Source organism: Letharia columbiana (genome assembly GCF_014066305.1).
Source record: "Letharia columbiana isolate WasteWater2 chromosome Unknown xfSc0000000_s0, whole genome shotgun sequence".
Taxonomy (NCBI): Eukaryota; Fungi; Ascomycota; class Lecanoromycetes; order Lecanorales; family Parmeliaceae; genus Letharia; species Letharia columbiana.
This window is the reverse complement of record NW_023501148.1, coordinates 381146-402969: the sequence shown is the minus strand read 5'-3', so window position 1 is coordinate 402969 and position 21824 is coordinate 381146. Positions and strand designations below refer to the sequence as shown.

Sequence of the window (21824 nt, the reverse complement as noted above, 5' to 3'; positions counted from 1 at the left end):
CAGACGCAGAACACGGGTGACGCACTGCTTTTGCATTGCAGCACGTCTTGAGGTCCGGCTCGGAGTTCCGGCTGTCAAGCGAAGGCTGGACAGAAGACAGAAGTGTCAGAAATAAGTACTCCAGGTCAGTTGATCTCTGCAGTCTGACGCGTTTTGGTGTCGGACGAGGCCAAAAAGAGTTTTCGAAACCCCGAAACATTGCTGTCAAGTTATGAGTTTTGTCGCATGGCCTGCCTTTACTGTTGCAATGAGCCAGCTTCACCGCCTACGAATACGTGACATAACCTGCATCGCATATCTTCGTCCTATCCACCCGGGTGTACTTGTTGATATGTCGTGTGCAGGGCGTTAAGTTCAGCTGCATAAACAACGTTCTGTATACGGATGAACTTGACATAGCTGCCTGACTCTCTTTTTGGACTGTGCAGCAGGCTTTCCCCCTTAGCAGTCTTCCTGCCTAACAGCGGAGGACCCTCTGTCTGTGTGCCGGTTCAAGCAACATGAAGGGAGGATTGCCGAAAGTGAGGTGGGCGACATGGATTCCACACGGCAGCATGAAGGATATCTTCATTGGCGACTACGACTACAAATATCTTTTCATGGTAAGACGCATGCGCATACAAGACATTCGTGGGCTTCACGTTGGACGTAAGTAGTTGGCCTTTAGATGCATTGTCGTCACGCCCTTCTTTGTCATGCTTGCGGCTTGTGCTCTGTTTCCGGCGGTCAAAAGTAGTATCAGACTGAATGCCACGAGTCGCTCTGAAGCAAGCTGGCAGTCCTCGTCATGCTGAGCACTGTCAATCATCAGCTCACATTGAGGTGGCTGTCATCTGGAGTTGATGTTGCTACTTGACTCTGACTGTTTCTGCTTCTGCAGCCTAAATGGCCTTATTGCCGCAAGGATACAACAGACAGGCTGCCACCTTTTTTTGCTGTGAATGAGCCCCTACCAATCTTACTGGCCCTTATCATGGGGCTGCAGCATGCCTTGGCTATGACAGGAGGCATCGTGCTGGGACCCATCATTGTGGCATCATCCAACCCCAACGTCAACATCACCCAATGTAAGCCCCCATTACCATGTACGGACAACATGAAGTCCATTGGCGCCCATCACCTCAGCTTTGGCATTGTAAATTTTTCAAAAGTGTGGACTGCCTTGCTGTACTATGGAGCAGGCTGTGCTTCATGGAACTTTGCATGCGCCAGCAGAGTGCATGCGTGTCACATATGCATATGTCAACTGCATGCAGTATCCAAAGGACAGTTCAGTGGGAAAGGAGCGAATCACGGACTACACAAGGTCTGTAGGAAGTTGCACAAGGCATTCCAGGCGCATGTTGACACATGATATAAGGCTCTCGATGGCATTATTGTAATCGTATTAGCCTGACAGCAGCTGTGGTGTGTTGCAGATCTGACATCAGTTGCCCTGATGGCCTGTGGTATTGGCACCTTCTTCCATGTGGTCCGCTTCAAGATCCCATTCACACGATACTACTATGGAACTGGCATTGTGTCGGTGCTGGGAATCACAACCACACAGATTGTGATTGGGCTGAATAGCATCAGCAGCCTAATGGTACCCTTGCTACTTTGCATGCACTGGTCAGAATTGTTCATGCAATCAACAGTGCAAGTGATGATTGACAATTAGTCGGGGCATGCTCATGTCAATGCCCCAAGCAGAGCAGTGCATATGTTCCATTATATTATCATGGGTTGGAATTAGAATAAGGAATTCCATTATTCGCATGCTTTTGACGGTGTTTCTGTGTTTCTCAGGAGCAAGGCTACAGTTGGAATGATGCCTATGGCAAATTTCTGGGGACCAACATGGTGTGTTCCTTCGCCACCACCCTCATCTCTTTTCTTCCTCCCAGGGTTCTGAGGAAGCTGTTCCCAACCTGGATTGCTGGCCTCACTGTCTTCCTGGTTGGCGTTAACCTGATTGGGGTCGCTGGTATCTCGGTAAACCATCTCACACCTTCACCCTTGCTCACATGTCTGTCTGTACAATGTCACACCATTTGAAACTTTGTGTCAGTCTGATCAACACCTTGAGCAATGTCCTTCCCAGTCATCTGAAGGGGCTCTTTTTAAGGCTTGTACAACCTTGTATTTATGGCGTTCCTACTTACATGAGCATCACTGTTGGGCAATTGTACAAAGGACAAAAGGCCACCAACTGGCAAACCCCTTTCATTTGGTATGGTTTTCGCAAAGTCACATAGCTAATCTTCTGAGGCACGGCATGAGACCCCTTGTCTGTGCAAATGAGTGGTGAGCATGGTATGGTGGTGGTGCAGGACTGGGGTGGTGGATGCTCTCTGCTCAACTCCACGACTGGTCTGCCTCAGAACTGTAGTGGCAATGGTCAGGTGGAGCTTCCTTTCGGCTCTCGCGAGTACCTGGTCAGTCCTTCTCACTCTCTGCATTGTCTTGCCTGTCCAAACTGGCTGCCTTTCATTGTGCTGATGTGTATCCTGCTGCACAAAATTGAGCCAACACTCGGCTTCTGCAGAATGCAGTTTGAGCAGCATGCTGTGTATGTGCTTGCCATGACAGCTTCAGGCTCTGCTTCGCTGCTGTATCTGGACTATGTTTGTCTTTGCAGGGCCTGGGTGGACTGGCATTCATCTTCATCATCCTGCTGGAGACCTTTGGATCGCCATTTGCTAGAAACTCTGCAGTAAGCTCACCTCACACCTGCCTCGATGTCCCATTGAGTTTGGCTGAGCTCTGCTGTGACAGAGTCTTTGTGACAGACCAACAGAGCTCAGCCTGTCTGTAGAACATTATGTAACCCTATTTTCATGCATACCCTGGACATGAATGGCTTACTTGCTCACACCTAGCTTTGTGCATGGCTTCAGCTTTGCCAAACATTGCTGCCTCCTGTATTTGCACATTGCTCGACCATGCACGGGTAGCTAACATTGTGTGTGACATGCAGATTATTTTGGCCTGGTTGATGGCATATGCTGTGGCTGCCATTGTGAAGAAGGATGGCAAGCCATATGTGGACATGGCTGCTGTGAATGAAGCTCCTGCTGGCACCTTCTTCTGGGTCAGTCTCACACCCCTCCAGATGCTGCAACTGATCACTGTTCTACTATGCTATCTGACATCAGCAGTTGTTGGCCCTTGTTTGTGGCTGAAGCATCTATTGTCAAGAGTTCATACAAAAAACATATTGTTGCTGTTCAAAAGGAGCAAAGCATGTTTAATGACATAACTCCTTGTTTTGACTTTTTTGCTACATGGCTATGGCATGTTTTGGTATCAGAGGCGGATATACTGGAGGTCATTGCTGTACATGTTTGCCTTATATTGACCTACAAACTATTTGCAGGTTCACACATTCAAGCTAGGCATCTATCCTGGCGCAATCTTGCCCTTCATCATTGGGTACTGGGCAGATGCTGCCACAGCTGTAGGAGACGTCACAGCCACTGAGGAAGCTTCTGGCATTGAACAGAGAGGCCCGGCCCACGATGAGAGGATTCAGGGTTGTCTGCTTGCTGATGGTGAGTGACGGTTGGTTGACAGCTCCTGTCTGTCTGTCTGTGTGCAGGTCTATATCTGTCTGCCTGTCTGTCTGTGAAGTGTATCTCTTGTTTGTCTGAAGCTGCCGAACACCAGCAAGACATGTTAGGGGATGCAGAGGTATGTGTAATGCACATTGCAGGGGACAGCACTCCAGGCTGTCCAGCAAACTGCTGCTCATGCCTTGAGGTGCTGCTTTGCAGGTTTCAACTGCTTCCTGGCCAGTTGCGCAACCTCCCCTCCCGTCAATGTGTTTGCCCAGAATAATGGAATCATTGCCTTCACACTTTGCGCCTCCCGTATGGCTGGTGTTGCCACCGCCTTCTGGCTCTTCATCTTTGGCGTTCTTGGAAAGGTGAGGTTGCTGTTGACGCACATGCTGCTGTCAAATGTGGCTGCCAGCAGTTTGTGGCTGCATTGACCATTGCCTTTCCTGTCCAAGCCTGCTCTCCTGTAGTGAGCAGAGGGTAAAGATTGCAATCTGATGGTGTCAAACCTGCTCATTTTGACAGTTGACTGCTTACACAGATTGGAGCCTTCTTTGCCAATACGCCAACCTGTGTGATTGGAGGCATCACCACATTCCTCTTTGGCTCCATTGCCTTGTCTGGCATCAAGGTGCTCATGAATGAGGGCATTGACAGGAGGCGCCGTTTCATTGCTACTGTCTCCTGTGCTCTGGGCATTGGGGTGATCATCAACCCAGGCTGGGCCACAGACAACCTGTGGGTGGCCACCGACACCATGCCTTCTGGAGTTCGTGCAGTCAGGTACTGTTGTTTCCTGCTCACGTCTCATGCTTGATATTAGCTGCACAAGCTGGCCTGTATTGAGGCTTTGCATCTGCCGATCAAGCCGCACAGCTGCAAACATAGTCTCATAGTCTGCTGCCTTGTGTATGTGGCAAGCTGGGAGAGCTGCCTGTTGTTACCTCACATTACCTCCCCATGTTTGCAGAGACAGCGTTATTCTGGTTCTGGAGACTGGGTATGTGTTTGGGTGGCTGGTGGCCATGGTCCTCAACCTCATTGTCCCTTATGAGACTGGTGACCCAATGGAGCGTATCAGGGCTGCCAGGAAGGCCAAGGGACTGATTGTGCCCCTGAGCGAAGAAGAGGGACGTGCCATTGAGGAGAACCAGATTGCCAACCCTAAGATGGGCTTTGAGGGTGACAGTGCTCACCCACAGCCTGTTGTTGTGCCAGTAAGCCTCCTTACCACCTTAGCACTTGATACTGTTGCCAAAAGCCTACTCCAGATTGCAGCAACCTTTTGCTACCATTGCTGTAGTAGCCTGCTCCAGTTTAATCATAAGTTTCTGAATGACCTGCAATGATTGCTCATAATGTACATTCTATGTACACCCAACAGTGGTTTGATCCTGGTTGGCTGGGTTGCAGACTGTGCTGTGGTTGACATTACAGTGGTTTGTGCAACTGAAGACACTATTCTCTCATTGGATTGTGTGTTTGGTGCAGCTTGATGACAGGAGAATGCCAATCAATCAGGCAGGCTTGGCAGCTGTGCCAGCAAATTCAGACTACCCCGGCACCTCATATCCCCCCGTTGCCTGATTTGGCACCTGACTGGTGATAACTACTGATGGCATGTTATGGATGTGCTCTTACCAGAGTGCTTGCTGAGGACTGACAGTGTATGTGGGTTGATTGACTCATGCCACTTGGGATTGTACGGGTCAGTTGTACACACTGTGCACATTGGTTTTTTTTTTCACACTGGCAACATCAGCTGTATAAGTTTTACTGGGCCTCAAAACATTCAGTGTGCATCCTGTCTCTCGGACTTAGGGAGGGGCGTCAGGTTAACTGTATCTCCTGCTGTGTCTGTGGCACCACTTGATGTGACAGGTGGTGTGATGTATTTCAGGTCAACAAGTATCGACAGGTTTTTGCGGTGCGCTAGTCAGCTGGCCAAGTGGTTGTGTCCTTGGGTATAAAACCTTGCCTATCTGTGATTGTGACTCAGATCCCATCATTATATATGTACAGTCGATAGAATTGGCATTTTCAGTTATGCATGGTCGAGTTTGCTGGTTGGACGTGAATCATGTAGTTTGTATCTTCGACGTGTAACTGTATGCTTTCTTCAGCCTCCATCAAAGCTGGCAGTCATCAAAGCTGGCAGTGATGGAATGCCACGTTAACCTGTGGTCATGCCCAGCCAGTGTGTGCCAGCATACAGATCCTCTCACTGCATGAGTCACACGTCAGCGTGGTTTGGCACACAAGCCTAGCTGCTGATGATGCGTCAGAAGCTCGTAAAATATATCAGTCTGCACTGGCATTGAAAGTCTGCTGTGCATGCGTGAGCTTGTGATGCGGCACGGTTGTACCCATTTACATAAGACGCTGTTGCAGGTATGCAGCCAACATGCACATCATACTAGACCAGAAGATGTGACGCCTGATACATACTGGTAAATGAGTGTGCTCTCTAGAGATCTACCCTGAAACTAGGCAGAGCGTGGCCCAGCTGCAGCACACCTGTTTTCAGATGTCTCGACGACCTCAGCCTTCTTGCGAACACATGTCATTATCGAGAGGTACCATTCACTTCATTCAGCCATGAAGATGTGGAGCTGCAAGTATTGCCAACTGCTGCATGTTCATCCGAAGCTGCTTCAGAACGCACAATCATCTTGCCGTTCCTGTGCATTCGTAGCTGCGAGTTTGGCTGTGTACCCGCCAATGCTGCACTCACACTGCAGAATACATCTGAGTGTACACGCCAACGACCACAGTCCAGGAGCTCAATCAGATGTGTGAAGATTGGTTCTCCTTTGCTTGCAAGTGTGGAGGCAATGCTTGATTGCTGACACCTGCAAGAAGTACCATACCTAACCATCATTGTGTGCACAAGTAATGTGCCCTTTCAAAGCCACGCCCAATAGCTTTTTCCATGTATGTGTTCAAATTTAGCACTGGAAGGTCTGCTGCAAGATGTGATCCAGTGCAAATGCAGTCAGCTAGACAGCCTTGCTGTTTGACGAGACCAGACACCTGTAGCACAAAGAAAAACTCCCAACAAAAGTGATGCAGTCATTGACAAACGCCCGGCTTCACAAACAGTTGTCTGCTGCAGCTTGCAACATCATTGTGAAATATCAGGATCCTGAAGGGAAACGGTTTTTTAGCACACACCTTGCTTGCATCCCCACATGCTGAGGCTCTCCCAAAAATGAGTTCAGCTCTGGGTTGTTGATCAGGCTGCTTAGGCATATGGCCTCTGCAGTGGCAATGACAGCAATGCCTCTCTGAATGATGCTCTTCACCGCTCTGACATCTTCAGAGCTGCTGATAGTGTCCACTACTATCGCCTGCATCACCTTTGCTTTTTGTCATACCACAGCATAACGACATGATCTCCAACTCGCAGAAGGAGCGCAGTGGGCATATCAAAATTATAGTGAGCCAGTGGCAAGTACAATTTGGCCAGCACCACATTTGCTGCCATCTGCTGCTGCTTAAATCAAGGGTCAAATGTATCATGCCTGAAACTCATCTCACCTGAGGTTTATGGTTCTGTGCAGCTTGAAGCAACACTTCATGTTGCCTTGACCGATCATGCACTGACATACGGCGTGCTCTGCCCAGACACTTGTCAGGCACTGCTCCGTTGCCGCCAATCTCATTATCGGTGTCCACCACCACCACATGCTTGTCAAACATGTTTGCCATGATATTGGCTACATCACGAAGCAAGGTGGTCTTTCCTGCAGTGCAAACCAGCCACTACTTGTGTACTGGACATATGGTCTATGAAGTGTTCAGCACAGGTTACAAGGTGATGAAGCTGCTCAATCAGATACTTTTGTCCTGCCCTGTGCATGCAATGCATCTGCTGGCAACATGGCCAAACAATTGCAGAGGCCGTGGAGTGGCGCGCAGATATCTGAATGGAAGGATGCTCTGGGCCAATACAGCCCTAGACTGAAGGAGTCCAGATAACGGTGTGCAGCAGCAAGATATGCATGCTGCAAGCACAGAGCTGTGCCAGAACTGGAATGGCTGTGGCAGTGCTCCGAGCAGGGAGGCATGCAGCAGGAGTAATTAGGATACCTGTAGCAGGACCACCCAAGATCAGCAATGACTTGGCACCCACACTTCCCATTCCATTCCTGCCGCTGAATTGCAGCTGTGACAACACATCTAAGATGAGGTTACCCACACCTGCGCGAATGATACACCAAACCTTGATGTACCCAATTGGCTGATGTATGCATGTCTTGAAGTGAGATAGCTGAAGTAGGGCTCACAATGCCAGATACACCAGTACGCAGCAGAACCTTCTACTTTTTGCTGCAACAGCGCAGCATAGTAAGTCACGGGAGATGCAGCTTGACTACAAACACTACTTATGAGCGGCTGCATCAAACCACGAAAGACAGGACACTGTCATCAGAGAGTTTTGCAACCAGCTGATGGTCATGCAAGACAATGGGGGGGAGGGAGGCGCTGACCTGGCATGTGTCTACCAATACGGTAAGTAAGACCCACAACAGTGCAGTGTCCATCAGACTTCCTGATGGCGCTGACTTGGTGCAGTGACTCATCCAGCCGCAGCCTATTGTCATGGTCAAACAGATCACCAACAGAGTTCCCTGCATAGGTGCAGGGAACCTGTTTCTGCACATTGCGTGTTGTTTTGCAAAAACAAAGAGCACTGAGCCCATTTACAAAGCATTGCCAGCTGTACACATGGCATACAATCAGGTGTGAATGCTTGTGGTGTTTGACACGAGTGCATCAAGAACTGGTTCAACACATTTGCAGCAGCAGCCAGGCAACAGGGGTTGAGCAGTACCAGGGTCCAGGGCTGCCAGTGTTTGCAAAGCCTGTGTCATGTCTGTCTGGACTGGCACCTCTTCTGATGATCCGTCGCTAAATCGGACAATCAGTGATCTACCCTTGTCTGCAATTACCTCTGTCAAGACGCTGGCTGCTGCAAATCTGCAGTTCACAGTAACAACATCAGCTGCTTGCAAAATGCTACGTGAAGGATTGGGTGCAGCTGTCTGTTGTTAGTGTCATTGTGTTTGAGTCTGTGAATACACAGTTCACTTATATGTGATGCAGGTGTGTATTGCCTTTTCACAATACAGCTTCCATGCTAGAAATGCACATCAGGCTGAGTTGAGGCACCAAGTGATAGTTACTCATATCCCACCCAGGCGCAGGTACTGCAAGTGCCCAGATCAAGCCTGCTTGTTGCCACTGCAGTTAGACAGCAGCAACTTGGGGTGATGTTCTGGATCTGTCATTTCAGCAATGCTGAGCACTCACTTGCCGTACTGGTTTCTGGCACTGGGGAAAGCTGTGAAGGCTGGAGCCTGCTGGTGGTGAGAGCCCTCCGCTTTGCCACTGCCCTGCTGCTGAGCCAGGGGAAGACCCTTTACAGCTGTCCTGAGAACAGGGCAGAACTGTGAAAGGTGGCCTAGCTGATGACAGTTGTAGCAGTGCTCGACATCTGGAAGAGGGCACTCTGCACTGCAGTGACCGTCTTGCTTACACCTGAAGCACTGCATCTGTTCCGTTTCCTGCTGCTTAGCAGCCGACTGGGCCTCAGGTTCTGCTTCCTGATTTAAAGGACCAGCGCCAGCGTTCTGCAGCTGCCAGCTCTTGCAGTTCGTGATAATGTGGCCCATTTGCTGACACCGATCACAGTACATCTCATCGCAGCTGGCAGCTGTGTGGCCCCATTTACCGCACCTATCGCACTGCACATCTGCCTCATCATGCCCAATGCACGCAACCTCCTGCTGGATTTCCCCTTCATCGCCGAGGCTGACAGCAGGCTCCTTACTAGTAGGTGGCAACGAGGTTGGAGAACGAGGCTGTGGATCTAGCACCTCTCCAAAGCCCTTTGACCCATCTTCTTCTTCAACAGCAGCAGGTGCAGCCTTGGAATCACAGTCCTGGTTCTTGTCCACACTGCTCCAGTCCTCATTTTGAGTGGGGAAGTCTTCCAGTGTGGCGGCAAGAGAAGGCTTGGGGGAGGGGGACCTGCAGCAAGCCGAGAGGGTCAACTTAGCAACTGACCCAACAATGGCGTCCCTGGGAGGCATGGCTTGTGGGTAGGTCTGTTTTGAGGGCAGTGCAGGCAGCTATCACAGACAAGAAACTTCAGCATTACAAAAGGCTGCAGGTCTGTTGAAATTGTACAAAAAGCAAACGACAGATGTGCAACTGGTTTTGGACGGTGACTGTGCATGTTTTCCCCGTGGAATTTCACCTGCTGCTGTGAGTACTGACTGCGCCATTGCCTTGCAAATCAGGTGGTTGACTCTGAGGCAACTGCAACGCTCCTTGTTTGTCTGTGAGATGCCGGATGATTGCATCTCTGACTTGAACTGGCAGCAGTTGTAAGAAAGTTTGCATATCAGGATCTGCCTGTGGCCCTGCATGAACAGGAGATTCATCAGACATTGCCTACACTGCACTTAGGAAGTACAAGCAGTGTCTCATGTAATCATGCTCCAATTTGACACAGCAAAAGGTCAGAAGTGCAGAAAGGTCGAAGGTTGCAGTGCACATGCTAGCCCATCAGACACAGCAGATACTGTGAATTAAGCCTAGCTCACGAAGATATGAAAGTACTGGTGTGACAGCAGGAACTGCACCTGCTGATGAGGGTCCATCATCAGTAACATGGTCAGCTCCCATTGCAGCTGCTTGCCAGTGTATGCCATCAGCCTCGGCGTTTGGCTGTGTACTGCTGCTGTCAGTCAGCTTACGGAAGATAGGCTTGTGGGTGCCATCTTGGGGAAATGTCATCTCAAGGTCCACATTCCCAGGCAAAGGTTCGAACACTCTGCATGGTAAAAACCCACCTCAGAACCAGCTCGTTATTTCTGAAACTTGTCTCATAACGAGAGTTCAAGCCTTGATGTCGCTATCAGAAAGTATCAAACCCACAATGCTGAGCCCTATCCTGCAGTTTGATAAATGCATTGCCCTATACAATCAGGCATAACACTGTGATGCTGTTTGGAGACGATAACAATGCTGCGCATTGTGCCAATGCAGTGCCTAGTATAATTACCAAACATTCCACTACCTGAGCCACGTAAACAGCAATCACCTGTCACTGCTAATATTTGCAGGCGCATGCTTTTGCTCCACCAGCGCCTGGCACAACTTGTACACGGTTGACTTGCCAGCAACACCTAGCTGATTGCTCACTCTTTCAGCCAACTGAAGCATGGCAGCAGCTTCTGCTGCAGCTACCTGTTCAAGTTCTGTGGCTGTCCCTTCTTCCATGCCTGCAGTGTTGCCAGTTTGCAAATTGTCTGACACTCAAGCAGCACACATGCCACCTCAGCAAGTTGTGCTGCTGTTGTCTGTTTATGGCCCTCCGTCAGCCAACATGTTTTGCCAGAGAGCTATATGCCAAATGTGCAAAGATAGAGGATGTCGTGCCGTGTAACTTATGCAACTTGAGTAAGAAACATCAGTCACAGTCTACCAGGTTGCAAGTGCGGGTGACATGTAGCAGCGGAGCAGCAGGGGGCTGGGCGAGGTTCTCAGGTAACGCATGAATGAGCCAAAGTAGCATTCAAAGCTATGACATTGACCACAGTGACAAATTACGCAGAACAGCATGGCATGTTGCTGCTGTTTAGTTTACCTTGTAGAGCCTCCGGATGATGCTGTATCTCCAGCTCGTACAAGAGGAGAAGCTCACCAAGACTGCGCCTTTTCTGATGGTGTGTGCTACCCATCAAACTGCTCATGTGGTCCAGCACACCTTGAGCAATCTGCACACAATAGGCTTATGATACCAACCACATATGCGTCTGTGAACAAGATCCGGCACACAAAGCTCCAGATGCCCAGCCATAGTTTCATGCTTACCTTTTCCAACATTCCATGACCCACACCCATTGCTGGACATACCATCTACACTTAATTAAAGATAGCTATATTTTGTCAACCAGGTTATGCTGATTTCTGACCAACTTTTTGAGTTGTGCAACGATGTACAACCCGTCTCACCAATATGATTTTAGACGCATGCTACATGTTCTATTGGGCATCACAGGGACTTTTGCTCCTGATCTTGAAAGTCTGTTGGCCCCTCTGTCCCCAAGAACAATTGAGGAAACCACTTGTACGCAAGTAAGTGAGTGAGTAAGTATAAGTAAGTCGGTAAAGACAAGATGCAAACACATGAAATCAGACAATAAGTACACTGTTTCTGTTAAATTCATAGGCCCTGTGAGCTGTACTCAAACTAGTACATTCACCCAAGGGTATGCCATGTTCTTGTGGCCCTTGAGACACAGAGCAGCACAGTTGTCATAGTGCAAACTGACTGCAGCACTGTCACTTGTTGAAAAAACATATGGTATGATGTGACATAGGGCGATATCATACACATGGACCTGCCGCTTTTCAGACATAAAAACGTTTGTCCCCCCTCATGCACACGACAAATACAAAATTTGTCAAGGGCCCTCTGTGCTCACCAGCATATGAAGTGATGGATTCTGTAGCATGGCCAACAGATGCTTCTCATGATTGTATAACACCATACACCAAAAACAAATGCAGCAGCGCAGTGTGTGGCCAAGTGCTGCCCCATGCAACCCCCATATGGTTGTAAGGCAGAAGATGGACAGTACCTGAGTGTCAAAGACATTCTTCATCGAGGTGCTATTTGCAGAGAAGAAATAGTTAGCCGCTTGGCCAGCATCATGCACAACTTTGACAACACTGTTGTCCTCCAGAATGCTGTCCAGCTCCTGTCTTTGCTTCCCCTGTTGCAGCTCCTTCATGCTCAGAATGATGCCATCTTTAGCAGAGTAGACCTGCATCAGAAGATGTGTTGGAGTCAAGCACAGGATGCTAGTCTGGCCATGAAATGACTGCTCTCTTATGGTATCTATGTGTGGCCTTGGTATTTACCCATTGCCAGTGTAAGACAGCATACCATCAAAGTTGGTGTTGTTGCCTTTGCTGCTGAGAAGCCACACTCTGGTTGCCATACTGACTGCTTACTGCAACCATAACAACCCATGTGGGGACAAACGTACCTGAACCAAACTCAGGTTGTATGCCTCTTCTTTGTGCTGAGACTCCTCAAATTTGAGCACAACAGCTACTCTTTGAAGAGGTTCAACACCAAAGGCTGTATGCTCCTGCATAATCACCTTGCAATAATCACCATAACAAAACAGGACACAACTTGAGTCATGTGTAGTCACAAAAGGCAGCGCCTGCAGCTAACAATGCTCACAGCACATCACAAACCACAGCGTAGCATCCAACATGAAGTCAGGTACAGAAGGCTGAGTGCGACCCAAGAGGAGGTTGAAGACAGCACTAGAGCAGATGAGCACATTACCAAGCAAAAGAGGAACAAAGCAGCTTGGCAATGCGTTCATGACGCATACCTGAGTGCTGCAATCAGATGGAGTGTGAGTGTCATGTTGAGCTTGCACCTCAGCTGACTCAGGCTCAGCGGGACTAGGAACAAGTGGATGCTGACTACATCGGCCCGGCTGTTCCATACAGTCTAAACAGAATGGATCCACCCTGGCTTGCTGAGGGACTGTCAATCTAGTCTCTCCCTCTGGTAGGACGTCAATGCTCGACAGCTCTGTAGATGCAGAGCTGCGCGCCTTCATAGCCTGGGTTATGCCAGATATACTGCTTGAAGGGCTGTCCTCTAGTGCGGCAGTCAAGGGCGGACTTGATACCAGGAAAGGGTCCTCCGTGGATTTAGCTTCTGCGTTGCCACAGCTGCTTTTGCTTTGCGTCCTGATGGGTGCTGGAGCAGCAGCTTGCAGAGAAGCCAGTATGGAAGCTGAGGATGAAGCTGACACCAACGCTGTTGCAGCAAAGGGTGTGGAAGCTGGCGGACAAGAGACAGCAGGAACCCACTTGGCTACTTCGCTGCTCTTCTGGCCGTCGCTTGCACTGTTCTCAGGAATTTGCATACAAGCAGAAAGCAGAGCTTGCATGGCAGATGTGCTTCCAGTTTCTGTACCATTTGCCTTGCTGCCACTGTCAGAAACCCTTGGTTTGCTGATGGGCACGGGCGCATATGTGACTTTAGCTCTTGGTGTGCCCTGTGCACTGGCCGACTTACTGCTGCTCGCAGGCTGGGCTCGCAGCACTGCAAGAACAGATGATCCTACACTTTTGTTATCAGCAATCTGACCGCTTGAAGGTACAGCTTGTGATACATGCCACTGTTTGGTATGGAGCTCTTCAGTAGCAGTTGGTGACACCAAGCTGCCTGGTGCATTTGGAGACACGGAAGAGGCAGAACTATTTTCCTGCGCTGCTGGGCTGCTCCTCTCAAACCGGTTCAAGATGTGGCTTACAAACGGCATCTGCTTTGGCAGGATTAAGGTACCGAGATTGGCAGCCACAAACTCAGGCTCGCCAAACTCGCTGTTGCCCAGCAGCTGAAAATATTTCTGTCCCGTTTTACCGCACAGCTTTTCAAGAAGATCCGCAACGTGTGGGCAGCTTCTGTGGACAGCTTCTGCTATCAGAGACCAGGCCACGGGCTTCAGAAAAAATCCAGTTTCTGAAGTGAACAGTCCATGGTCAAGGCACACCGCAGCAGTCTCTACAATGTACTTTGCTGTGGGAGGATGGCTCCTGCTGACTGCCATCTTCAGCTGTCTTTGAGCCTCAGCCACCTGCAAACATCAAGACCAAATCAACCCAGGAAATGTACCCTGGAAGTTTCATCAAAATATTTATGAACGCGCGTCAAATGGCTCAGCCCCATTGCAGCCAGTGACACTGTGCTTTTACTCACGAGCTCGCAACTCGTCAATAAAATTTCATGGCAGGTTTGCTGCAATGTGCCTCAACCATGCAAAAGTCTGTTACCAGTGTACATTGTACCATATACAGGTTTTCCTTACTTGAGGGATGACTGCCTGGGTGCTTGCACCTGACGCATCAAAGGCTTGTCCAGCCGTGGTAGCGTGAAAGCCTGGGGGGGTAAGATCCAGGGTGTCTGGCAGTGACGCTTGCAGCTGATCAGCATTGAGCTTTGGTTGCTGGACAGCAGCAGTCAAACTTGAGGCATGCTGGGTAGTGACAGTCTGAATGTTGTCCATCAGGCCTGCTAAGCCAATTGTTCTTGCTGGGCTGAGTATGATGTTGGCAAGCTTGAGCAGTATTGCTGATGGACTCTGAGCGCTTCCCATCAGGCGGAAATACTTCTGCCCTGTGAGCGTCTGCAGCTTCCCAATGACATCGTACACATCAGGGCAGATTGGCCTCAAATGGTCAATCACCAGTCGGCAATTGACAGGTGCCAGCTGTAGACCATGATCTGTGGCTGTGAGACCATGCTGCAGGCACACCCATGCAGCTTCTGTCATCCACCTGGCTGTATGCGATCCATGGCTCCTTACAATTGCAGTATGCAGCTGAGCTCTTGCTTTGCCAACACCCTGCGCATCAGAACATGGCATGCACTGGACACTACTGCAGCTTTGTACCAGGCAAGGTGTATAAAAAAAAAAAAAAAACCAGGTAAATCGTTTTTTTTTTTTTTTTTTTTTTTTTTTTTTTTTTTTTTTTTTTATTATAAAATTTTTCTTTTTTGGTTGGGGTTTCCTAAAAATTGTTCCTTATGGGATTATAAAAGGCATAAACAGGGAGAGGGGCAATGTGCAATGATTGCCTGTCACAGTTCACCATGGCTTCAGTGTGCAGCGCAAAGACCTGCAGTTTAAGGACCTCATACCGTACAGTATGTTTATTACAAAATAGTGAAGAAGCTGACGAGGCATACTCACAAGATTGACTGGTTTAGCTTGCAGTGCTGAAGCAGCAGCGTCGGTATTGGTGGCATGTATGGGCACAGGTACAACACGGAACCCGGGTGGACCTGCTCCACTGAATGCCTGTGGTGCCAAACCAGGAGACTGCTTGATGGATGCCAACAAGTCCTTGAGAGGCTGCTGGTAAGCGGGCTGTATCAGCTCTCGCATGACCAAGAGGACCTGTATTGGCTGCGTATATGTTATCACAAAGTACTTGCTTCCTGTCTTGCCTTGCAGCCTCTCCAAAATGTTATCAACTTCTGGACACGCTGTTCTGACATGCTCTGCAACTTGAGAGATGCTGACAGGCTGCATCTCAAACTGTATATGTGGCTCCAATCCAGGCAAAGCACGGACAGGCTGCAGTCCATGCTTCAAGCAAGCAGCAGCTGCTTGTCTCAAATACTTGGCTGTAGGCGCAACATGACTTGCGTCTACTGCCCTTTGAAGCTGCACACGAGCCTCTGCAATCTGCAAGCAATGAGCAAGCTGTCACTTCATCGACAAGTTACAAGTTCACTCAGAAAGTTCAGCACTACGAAAGCGCAACTCAAACAGTAGGACTACACGTCTGACAAGTCAGACGGGAAGAAAGCATGCGGTCGGAAGGTGCGGATGTACCTCCATGACAGGGGAATTCTGTGGAGACCGGAACGCGGTTCTGCGCTTCAACTGTCAATTGCAGGAATGCGAGCTAACTCAATCCGCAGATAATCGGGCTTCGACTCTGCCACCGGTACGTACCGCACAGCACAGGTGTGATCACGGTAGCGTTGGTCACTTCATCAGCTGTCCATTACTGGTTTATAACACACCTGGCACATGCATGTTAGAAGGCATTCTCGGATGCGCCATGGGCTGGTCGCCCACTGGCGCTGTTCCTTTCTAACCTAAATGACTTCTCCAAACACAACGATCGCCTCTCGACCTCGTCAGCATCTGAAGAAGGCGCAATATGCTGCTGAAAATTGCCGCCAAGTCACGCTGTGGCTGTCCGCCACAATGCGCAGCTTGTTGCTCGAGAAGACGGGTGCACAGCTTCAGTGCCAACGCACCGCAACGCCCTGCGGAGGGGCGCTCGGACTGGTTGTAGGGAACCCCATAGTGGAATCTGAACAGCAGCATTTTGCTTTGCAATCGTCTTCACTGGTCATATGAGCCAACCTGGTCATGTGTGTGTATTCCATTTGATGCAGTATCGGCCATGGAGACTGATGACAACACTTTCAAATCAGCGTGGATTTATCAGCCGCCCATCTTTACTTTTGCTCTAGAGTGGACTACTTATAAGGAGTACATGTAATAAAGATTTTCGTTTTTACAAGGTGACAAGGACGACAGACTTCGTCGACACCGCCGAGAGTAATCAGGAGTTCGTCATAGTCAGGTAACCCTGACGACAAGTTTCGTTTTTACAAGGTGACAAGGACGACAGACTTCGTCGACACCGCCGAGAGTAATCAGGAGTTCGTCATAGTCAGGTAACCCTGACGACAAGTTTCGGTTGACACTGCCAATACTTGTCAGGACCCGGAATCAAAAGTTTTACAGGGACTTTTGCACCACAAGCAAAGATGTTGAAAGAAATGCCTGCGTCATTGCTCAGAAGGCAAGAACCCTGCTATGCTAAAAGGAAATCCTGTATATCCATGATGCAGCTGCATGCCTGCAGTATATCCATGCTGCAGCTGCATGCCTGCAGACGTGTTTTCCATGAATGTGTTCCAAAAGTTTATCGTGCAACAAACTAAATGCATTTCTGGGGGCTTGTTGCTCTTCAAGATCCTTGATAACAAATCAGCATGCAGTTGGTGACAGACATGCATTGCTCAAACAGAAGCAAAAGGGGCAGGGTGCTGTTGCAAACGGTTTTTTGGTAATTTGCAAGGCGCATGAGCCTTTGCCTGCTGAGCAGTCAAGTCATAACAGCGCCTGATTGGGCTTGCACACATCAAACGCATTAGCCATTTCATGCATATAAAGTCATGTGCAGCCAGGACAGGCCGGGTCTTCACAGTCTTTGCAAAGCACTTTCAGCTGCAGGGTGGCCATTTGCGGGGAGCATTACAAGACAATGAGCTCATGCGCTGACGCAACTCAACCAGGAGCTGTGTTGACTTTGCAATCTTGAACCTGTGCTTTGCGTGTGCATCAAATTCTGTAAGCTTCATGGAATGCCTGCAGTATGCATTCAGCGTGTCACAGTTTATATGGCCAAGCTGGTGATGTCTGTAAAACAGCTTCGATACAAATGCAAACTGCTAGCTCAAATAGACACAGATGCAAGAAAATGTATGCAAGTTAATAGAGCCAACCCAATGTTGAATTGGCAGACCCAAGTGCAGACTGTAGCAATGATATCACAATTTATCATGCAGCAACCAAACTGCCTCAAACACACGCTCCCATGCCAAGTGCAGACACAGCGCAATCATGTGAGGTCCGGCGTAACATGCATGACTGCAGACAAGCAATACTGAAGTGATGGTTGGCCCTTTTTGCTACATACACAGCGATGCCCTGGAGCGTTTATGCCAGTAGATGAGGCATGGCACACGTACCTCAACGCATGCTCTTCTCTGAACAGAATAGCATTCATGAAGTCAGCCATGAAGGCATAGTCCATTCCACAATTGGCAGCCATATTGCGCTGCACTAAGGCTTCAAATTCTTCTGCACTGCATCCCTCCCTGTGTGTAAATGCACTACAAGTGGTTGCTTTTGTTGTTGTTGTGAGGTACTGTCACTGGTACTGTGCACTACCAGGTAGCTGAAAGATGCACTTTGTTCTTGCAATCCAGACATCATAGCTCCATAAGTTTTTACTATTGAACACTTCTCTATGACCATAGACACTATAGATGTCTTTCCCACTCTTCTCCATGATGATCAGTGCTATCAGCAGAGTCTGCAGTGCAATCACCTCAGCAGACAGGACATGTGTGCACAGCGCACCTCATCTGAGCAAAAGCATACCTACAGTCTTCAATACAGACAGTGGCGTCTCTGTGCTCTTGCTGCAGCAAAGCCCAGGCCCAGTGTAGATTGTAGCCATTCAGCCAGTTGTGGTTGATACTGAGAGTGTCCTCCAAGTTGTGTACTGTGTGGTGCCACCCACTGGGTACAAATACAGTCTCCCCAGCTTCCTTCAGGCATCAGATGCACATCAGCACGAGTGAGGACGTGCACTGAGCACCAGCAATATGTTTTCCTGAAAAGGACTGCCATCATGATGTTACTGCAGCATAGAAATCAGACGCTGACACATCATGTGACTGCAATGCATTTTGATTCCGGGAGACACTGGGCACAAGAGTGACAGACGGGCACCAAAATGAAGCCAATTTGTGCTTTGACCTCGTTCCTGCACTGACCTGTATGCACTCGATGACATGTTGACAGGCTTCATCAAGGTTGGGGAATCTGTCTCGACCTTCTGATTGCTTTATATCAAAAGTTGCTGCCATTTCCCTGCAGCAACCAAGCACTGCCACTCTCTAGCTTGGTTTCACAGGCGATGAAAACACCGCTGCCACAGAGGGCATCAGTCATTGCAATAGGCTGGCCAAGCTGACAGGAAAGAACCGCTACTCAGGCATTTTCCAAATCCTTGCTTTTGTCAATGAAGGTTATAGGAGTGTACGGCAATCTACAAATTTGGCCATAGACATTCACCGGTAGATGGTAAGTGGTTGACAATTGACTTAGACAGTAGAAAGTACAAAACAGAAAGTAGAAACTTGACTGGAGAAAGTTGCCAGTAGACAGCAGAAAGGAAGCAATCACAACCAGAAAGCAAAGAGTAGACAGCGGGAAGCAAACAGTAGACAGCAAGCAGTAGTGGTGTAGTTGGTATCACCTGCCAAAGCGGTCATACAGCAGGTGCGTGTAGTCTGGAGGTAGCAGCTTCCACCTCTTACGCCCAACCACGTTTGTTGACCAGCTGTAAGAGCGCAAAACATCCGCGTGCAATGGAGTCCATGTGCCCTGTCAGAATCATGACGCAGGTTCACCACCATCCAATCTCCAGAAGAACTGCTATGCAGAATGTGCATTGCCAATGGTCCATGGTTCAAACCAACAGCTGTGCATCATCTGATTTGAGCTGCTTTCAAGACAGGATGCAGTCTGGAAGCAGGAGTAGCCATTCAATGAGTGCCAAACCTTGCATCCCAAGTAAACAAAGCGGTAGTCTGATGACAAAGTTTCACACGCTGCTCTGCTGCCATGACCCCCTGCTTCTTCATCATGACTTCCTACTGCTTCACGCTTGTTGTCAGTGTCTTGTTTGATTACGGCTCCCTGGGGTGGAAAGTTGGTAGACATGTCATGTGCTCCATGGCTTCTTCGTAGATAAGGTATGCCGCTTATGGCCCCTGCTGCCATGGAGCAGTCACCATCATCCCTCCCTACAGACCTGCACTCCAAGCCAGCAGCTGTGGAGTTTGACTCCACAGAGGTGGGCGCAACAGCTGTTGAGCATAAGTCTGCAGCTGTGGTGCATGGCTGCTGCTGGATGTTGACCTGGTCACTCTGCTGTGTGCCAGCTTGCTCCATGTCGTAGAAGTCATTCAACCAGTCATCTTGGAAGTAGAGCGGCGTCTCATAAGCCTTGTAGTTGGGAAACGCATGGGCAAAGTGCCAGTCTTTGAGGTAAAGCAAGCGGTCGTCCTGTCCTGCCTTGTGCATCTTCCACCAGTGGGCAAATTCTACCACCGTCATGTCTAGCCTGGGGGCGCAGGTAGCATTTGACCTGCAACAAAAGGGGGAACTTTTGGCTGAGGGTTTTGACTGTGAACATAGGTGCTGTTCTGTGATTAGTAAATGGGTCTCTTGACAAACAGGTGGCGGGAGGTTGTTTCCACAAGGTCTGTCTCTCCTGTACATAAGCACTAAAATTGATGTGTAAGCATGCAAAGATACAGAGACATTATAAGTGCTGCACGTCTGCCATTGTCCACAACATGTCCTGATGACAGCAGTCTCAAGGTCTGCAGAAACTCTGCAAGCAGCATGCTGAGCGTGCATTACTGTACACAAGGTATGCGCATCAAAGTGGAAAGGAACAGATGCAAGTATGCAATGTACCTGGTGGTGTTGCTGACCATCACCTGTGCCTGTCCGTAATGCTCTGCAAGAAAGTCAATGTTGACATGACCGTCTGCTGTGACCCAATCCATGCTTGATCTCCACTTGCTAGCCAAGCCCTGCAGATGAGAACTTGACAGTCACCAGGACAGTCAGACAGGTATCTGTCCTGTGTTGTATGCAGCATAACTTTAGTCTTGTGGAGTTTCAACAAGAGACTGGGTTGCACCACCAACCTGCAACTGTTTCTGCAGGATCCTCTTTGTTGGTCATTAGGAGTTGATGCTATAGTTGAGGTCTCTGCACAAGTACTTGCCTGGATCATGACAGGCAGATTGGGCTGCATGAACTGCCCCACAAACTGCTCATAGCTAAGATCATCCTTATGTAGGAGAGGTACACCCCGCCGAGCGTCTTTTGGAGAGCTGTTCTGGGTCTGATCAGACCCTGACATGACCGAAATATGTTCCTGCTGTGTTTCAGTCGCTCTAGGCTCTGTAGCTACTACTTGCTTCTTGAGTGCAGCACATGCTGCTGCAGCATCTGTGCAAAAAGCGGGTATGACTGATTGCAAGCCAGCTGAATCTGGTGACTGCGTGAGATATTGACTAGGTTCAGTGTTGCTGAGCATGCTGCAACCGGCAGTGTGGTGTGGTGTTGCCGAGTGGTTCATATACTGATCCAGCTTGTCAACTGAACCATCAAGATACCTGTATACAACTGGGCAGACTTGCTGACATGCTAAACTGCAGGCCAGAGCTTTATATGGTGGCTGAACCAACACAGTGTCACAATAGACATTGCTTCATACCTTTCAGCAAGAGCTCCAGCGTCAGCTCCTTTGTCAGTCCACAAGTTGTAGATGTGAGAGGCAGCCACAAGCTTGTGCAAGTAGTTTGCAGACCCCCGGAGCTGAGCCTGTAGAAACCGCGGCACAGTGAGCAGTACAACAATGCCCACAAATTATGCTGAGTGAAATATGTAATGTGTCAACGCTGCTGCAAGCAGGCGTTGCGGCCAGGGGGACAGACCAGTATAGGATTTGAAAAGACGCAGCAATGTCACCTGCGCGTCTGAAGACATTAAGGGGTCAACAGCTGCATTATGACGTGCAAGGCTGATCATCTCAGCATGTCTCTGAAGTTTTCAGCTCTAATGACGGTCACTCAAACCGATGCGACATATGCATCCGTCTTTTCTCCAGATGTCAAGATGCAGGCATAAAGTGGTGCCGCCTTCAGCTGTAGAGCTATGCACAAGGTCGAAGGAGATGAACCGTTCTATAACATCCTTACATCAGACTTGTTGGCTGGTCAAAGCATTGTAATCTCTCTCCCTCTCTCTCAGCACATGCGAATGCATGCTG

General features: G+C 49.1%; 2 protein-coding genes across 2 annotated transcripts; one reads left to right on the top strand and one right to left on the bottom strand.

Moving 5' to 3' along the window:
• Nucleotides 1-500: 500 nt before the first annotated feature.
• On the top strand, nt 501-5126 carry HO173_012923 (uncharacterized protein; the record flags this gene model as incomplete). Its single annotated transcript, XM_037314753.1, has 12 exons — nt 501-602; nt 881-1067; nt 1419-1585; nt 1789-1974; nt 2313-2417; nt 2621-2695; nt 2960-3073; nt 3359-3533; nt 3756-3907; nt 4081-4322; nt 4510-4756; nt 5031-5126. The coding sequence occupies 12 exons, from the start codon at nt 501-503 to the stop codon at nt 5124-5126; spliced, it is 1848 nt and encodes a 615-aa protein (XP_037158380.1).
• A 98-nt stretch (nt 5127-5224) lies between these two features.
• HO173_012922 (uncharacterized protein) lies at nt 5225-21541 on the bottom strand (the record flags this gene model as incomplete). The annotated part of the gene is made up of 11 exons (XM_037314752.1): nt 5225-5232; nt 8377-8522; nt 8856-9575; nt 12825-14227; nt 14459-14995; nt 15344-15841; nt 19535-20123; nt 20459-20577; nt 20775-21168; nt 21270-21376; nt 21524-21541. The coding sequence occupies 11 exons, from the start codon at nt 21539-21541 to the stop codon at nt 5225-5227; spliced, it is 4539 nt and encodes a 1512-aa protein (XP_037158379.1).
• Nucleotides 21542-21824: the final 283 nt, after the last annotated feature.